Below are 5,323 nucleotides of genomic sequence, written 5' to 3' on the forward strand. Positions count from 1 at the left end.
TAAAATAATATCCAAAAAGTAAAAAGGAAAATATTATAACATTCTGGGCAGTTTCCTCGTCAGCCGTCACGTATTTGGTGTGAAGTCGCCATGCCAACTCCTTTACATTTCTTCTATATAAAGAACCTAAGAATTCAAAGGGTCCAAACAATTTCCATTCAAAGAATCTCGGCGAGAAAAAGAAAGAAGGAAAATATCAAATTCAAGGATGGCTGTTGGAATACTGGAAGTGTTATTGGTTAATGCTAAAGGCCTTGAGGACTCGGATTTTCTGGGTATGTAATCTAATTTCTCAGGTTTCCTTTGTTTTTTCATCTTTTTGATTGATCAGATTTTATTTTAAACTTCTTGTTTTGTTCATTTCCTTGCCCCAAACCCAGATTTTTTTCCAGGTTTCATCATGTTTTAAACTGATTTTTAATTGGGAAAAACATGAAATATAAGATGCAGAAATTGATCTTTTATTGTGGAAGTTCTATGCTTGATAAATCAAACTAAGAGAACTCGTTTCTGGGTAGCTATATATATATATATATGAATTTTACTTTCTGCAATGTTGAAATCCGAGTTCATTCGTGTTCATATTCAACAAGAAAGTTAAGTGTAATAAATTTTAATAATTCATCTTTTTTTATTTGATTAGAGTATCGTGAATACGGTAAAAATATCTTGCACAATAGATGTTTATAGAACAATGGTGTTGGATTTTAAGCTAGAGATTCATTTTTTTTCTAATTTTTTTCTTGTCTTTTGATTGGTAGGAGATATGGATCCATATGTTATAATTGAATACAAAGGTCAAGAGCACAAGAGCAGAGTGGCCAGAGGTTATTAAAGTCTATTTCCCTTTTCTACTCTCTATTTTAAACCTATAACTTGTATATAATTCGATGAACATGTATTTAATCAATATTTAAATAATTATATACTTGAAAACATCAAGCGACCCGTATAGTAAAAGGATAAATTACAAAAATAGTCCATCGATTATAGCTTGTTGTTTTATTGAGTCATCTAACTATTATAAGTTATAAAATGATCCTTCGACTATAAGATGTAGCTTTGTTGAGTCTCCTGACTATTAAAAGTTACAAAATAGTCACCTGATTATTCGTATGTTTTAAACTCGTCTTTTTTTGTTAAAAAATTGACGTCTTTTTGGGCTAGACTTCAAACTTGCTTATTGGGATATGATAAAATCTGACTCCATAATCATTTGAGCTGTATTTTATGGATGAACTCTTTGTTTACATTTTATCATCGAGTCAATACTTGAAATATTATATTGTCGAGCCACTGTTTGAAAGTAATGGTAATGCCAATAAATATCATTAAACTATGATTTTATCATTATCTTAGTCAGCATGTCAACGTTCAACTCAGACAACCATCAATTTTTAACAGAAAATGATGAGTTTAGAACATATATATGAATAGTCGAATGACATTTTTATAACTTTTATTAGTTGGGAACTCAACAAAACAACGCCATAGAATCATAGGATCATTTTATAATTTTTAATAATCAAGAGACTTAATAAATAATATCCTATAGTCGGGAGACCAATTGTATACTATACCCTTTAAAAAATAGTATATTTTTATATTCATGTTAAGATACCTGACATAGGCACTTCAAATAAATAAAATATGGGTCAGGTAGTTTAATTTAGAAAATTAATCATAATTAAACATTTATATGTCTTTCTTCAAGAACAAGGAAAATAAATATATATAAATAGAAAAGGAGTGTTGCATTGGATTGATGAATTTTCTGGTGAAATAACACATGGGGATTAGTTTAGTAGGTCAGGTTAAATTACAGTCCGTCTTTAACCATTAACATGCTTTTGAACTTACAAATATACATTTTAGAATTTAATTATGTTATTTGAATTCGAATGTAAATATATAATAAAGTATAGATTTAAAACAAGAATGCTTATTTCGAGAGTTATATCTTCGTAGTCATGTCTTAATATATGTCGGACTCTCGTACTTAAAAAAACGAAAATTTCTGTGCAGGTGGTGGCTCTAGTCCATCATGGAATGAAAAATTTACATTTAAGGTGGAGTATCCAGGATCAGGTGATGGCTACAAGGTCGTTCTCAAAATCATGGACAAGGACACCTTCTCTTCCGACGATTACGTTGGCCAAGCCACGTAAGATAAAATCATGATTTTTCCCGAATTTTTTTCATGTATTTAATGTCAATGCGTCATATATAATCACTACAAGAAAAATGAATAATTCGAATAACATAATTTGATGGTTCATAAGACATTAATCCCAACTCCAAATACACTTTACTATTTCAGTGACGGGTCTGGACAATCTCAATGTTTTGTTTGAAAAGAAAAGAGTAGTTGAATCCGAGACATGGTCCATTTAGTTCATGGAAGTCTCCTTTTTAAGATGTTTGTAAGATTGAATCTCGATATTCGTAACTCTTTTCTTCGTCTTAAAATGACTTTGGCGTGTTTGCAGGATATATGTGAAGGATTTGTTGGCAATTGGAGCAGAGAAAGGAAATGCTGAAATTCATCCTACTAAACAAAGTGTAGTTAATGCAGAAAATAGTTACTGTGTAGATATTACAGTTGGTGTTACTTTCACCAGAAAGGTACATATAACTCTATTATTCCTGTTTTAGATGTGTTTCGAATATAAATATATATATAAACGAAAAACGAAGTGTTCGAGTAACATAATATAGTATTAATTTTGGGTTTCTTTTGTTGGATTGTAACACAGGTTGAAGGAACTGAAGAAGAAGAAGAGTATGGTGGTTGGAGGCAAAGCAATTTCTAGTTTGTGCAATCTGTTTTGTAATTTGTGATTTCATTGTTTGAATATTTACATTATGAAGGGAGAAACTGAGTTGGGAGAGATATTTCTTATAATAGGTTTTTGAAATATTTGATCCGAATTAGTTGATAATTAATCGAATTTTAGATTATGTAAGCATTTTAAGGATGTTGGAGGCAAATTCAAGTTGTTTCTTTCTTCATTTTCTGAATTACTCTTGCACCTTCATTTTATTTCTTCATATGCGTTTAAAATTATAATAAAAATTAGATTCGAGAGTTAGTTATGCATAGAGAATGTCAAAACACCTCATACCGTAAAAAAAATTAGCATATTATTAAAATCATATAATATCTCGAGTTTTGAAAAATTAAAAATATAACTTTAAATTTAATCTTATAATCCCATGAATTAAAATTTGAATGCAAATTTAACTAAAATAGTGAACTTATTTGAAAACAAAATATTTACATAAACTTAATAAAAAAATCACTCATTTTTTTAAATGTCATTCTATTACGAATAATTAACATGATCACAATGCAATTACTTTGGACACTAGCCATTAATTATACTATCAAAATAACAATGAACAAAATTCATATGCACGTTTTTGAAATAAATGACATAAAAAGTATTAACAAAAATAATAATAAATAGTACTACAAATTAATTAAATAACAAATAAAGACACACACTAAGATTAAATTGTAAAAATAAAAATGGAGTTAAATATCAAATAGTTATGCGAAAAATGATAAATACAAAATACAGGGACCAAAAAGTAAATATATCAAATGATTGAGAAAGGCTAGGATCTTGATTTTATCGCATATTTAACAATATTCTTCATGTACTCAGTCTCAGATCTAGCAGACAATCTTCATGGACTTCTTCATCATACCTTTCAACTCACACTGCTAACCATTATGTATTCACCCTCCAATTAACTTTGTCTTCCCCGTCTATCAATCTATGCAAGTTGTCTAATCCAGTAGTTGTTCTGAGAATTGATTGTACAAACTCAAACAATCGTAGCATAAAATCACTCTAATACCACTTAAATCTTCTAAGATACAAGTCCTCAATTCATTAGTTGCACAGGACATCCATACAAAGTACAAAAGAAAAATATTTTTATTATTGGTTATAAATTTATAAATAAAATTTTAATTATTATGATAGTATTAAAAAATTTCTAGTCATTAACATATAATTTTAGTCTTGTTTTTTGATCGGTTAATAATATGATATTCGATGAAAAATGTATGATTTTATGCTAAAAGGAACGAACTTATAAATTTAAGGGAGATGAATTTATGAAATTTTAGTGGTGAAAACATATTATCAATAGAAAATACTAAAAAATTTAAAATATAAGAGAATTTAAAAGTTTTAGGAGAGGGACGGATTTTATTGCCTTTACATGCTTTGGAAAGAAAGGAATATGAAAGTGTTTGACCAGACTGAATCCACAGTGGAGGTGGTCTTTAAGCAGGTTCAGGAGGTTATTAGGCTGAAACTTGAGGTAAAGTAAGACAGTTACTTAGGTATAGTGCTATATGTGATAATTGGGATTTACTTGTATAGAGAATTAGTGAGTTGACTTTTTTTATAGGTTCTTTTATTCTTTTGGTTGGAATACATAACTGCAATTCATTAAAAAATTAAAAACCTAAAATCTCACTTATATATATAAACCTAAAATTCAAATACCTATATTCAAGGATGGACTTTTTAAGCTGAAACACTTGGGGGACCAATGGGCTCTTTGAAAACCCTAACCCCAGTCCAAGACCCATCATGAATATACATATTTTAAAAAAAACCCTAATTTGCCTCTCAATCACACTATATAAACCCAACTTCAAGTACAAACATCAATATGCATCTTCAAAGCCTTCGTTCTACTACTTTATTTTTCTCATTTTCAATCTGGGTTTTTTTTTTCTTCTCAAAATGCTTAAAAATCTCTTTTTTATTTCTGGGCTTTTGCGAATGCTTGCACTTGTTGATTTTTTTTTCAATGAAAGAAAGCAAATTTAATCTATTGCTTTGTTTCTTGACGACAGTGCAGAAATAAAAGGCTTGATCTTTGCTTTCTTCTTTTAAGGAAGAAGTAAAGATTAAGCAGCGGCCAGACAACCGTAGGGATGGTACCCACAGGTGAAGGGCTAATTTAATCCCCTTTTCGTCTACTGATTCCATCTCACATTTTAGGGTTTCGATCAAATCACAAAAGCTTTTTCTTTTCATTTTATAATTTTACCATTTATAATAGTTTTTTCAAGTTTTAAGATTATTGTTGGATTTGAGATTTGATACTGATTTCAAGTCTGATGCGAAATAACTTTTGTTCGGGTATCGGGGTAACGACAATTAGTGGAAATAATATTTCTTCTTGTTATAATCGAGATAAACAAAATGCAACTATTGAAAATGTGATTAAAATTGCAGTTTAAAACCCTGCTCCCCTTGTCTTCAATAGTTAAGTGGTGGCAAAATTAGTGGAA

General features: G+C 29.4%; 1 protein-coding gene and 1 non-coding gene across 2 annotated transcripts; both read left to right on the forward strand.

Moving 5' to 3' along the window:
* The first annotated feature begins 88 nt into the window (after nt 1-88).
* On the forward strand, nt 89-2,889 carry LOC120174552 (16 kDa phloem protein 1-like). The gene is made up of 5 exons (XM_039181361.1): nt 89-275; nt 762-827; nt 2,026-2,164; nt 2,490-2,625; nt 2,757-2,889. Exons 1-5 carry the CDS (start codon nt 209-211, stop codon nt 2,811-2,813), a joined length of 465 nt encoding a protein of 154 aa, XP_039037292.1. The 5' UTR covers nt 89-208; the 3' UTR covers nt 2,814-2,889.
* Nucleotides 2,890-4,828: 1,939 nt separating this feature from the next.
* Nucleotides 4,829-5,027, forward strand: LOC120174734. The gene has a single exon (XR_005521199.1). It is a non-coding gene; the product is annotated as a small nucleolar RNA snoR143 (small nucleolar RNA).
* Nucleotides 5,028-5,323: the final 296 nt, after the last annotated feature.

This window comes from Hibiscus syriacus, unplaced genomic scaffold, assembly GCF_006381635.1.
Source record: "Hibiscus syriacus cultivar Baekdansim isolate YM2019G1 unplaced genomic scaffold, ASM638163v2 tig00112114_pilon, whole genome shotgun sequence".
Classification (NCBI taxonomy): Eukaryota; Viridiplantae; Streptophyta; class Magnoliopsida; order Malvales; family Malvaceae; genus Hibiscus; species Hibiscus syriacus.

Excerpts from the sequence above, each read along its gene's own strand:
- LOC120174552 (XM_039181361.1), top strand. The coding sequence starts at position 209 with ATGGCTGTTGGAATACTGGAAGTGTTATTGGTTAATGCTAAAGGCCTT. Across the intron at positions 276-761 it reads TGAGGACTCGGATTTTCTGG|GAGATATGGATCCATATGTT; the intron begins GTATGTAATCTA and ends TTTGATTGGTAG. Across the intron at positions 2,165-2,489 it reads GATTACGTTGGCCAAGCCAC|GATATATGTGAAGGATTTGT; the intron begins GTAAGATAAAAT and ends GCGTGTTTGCAG.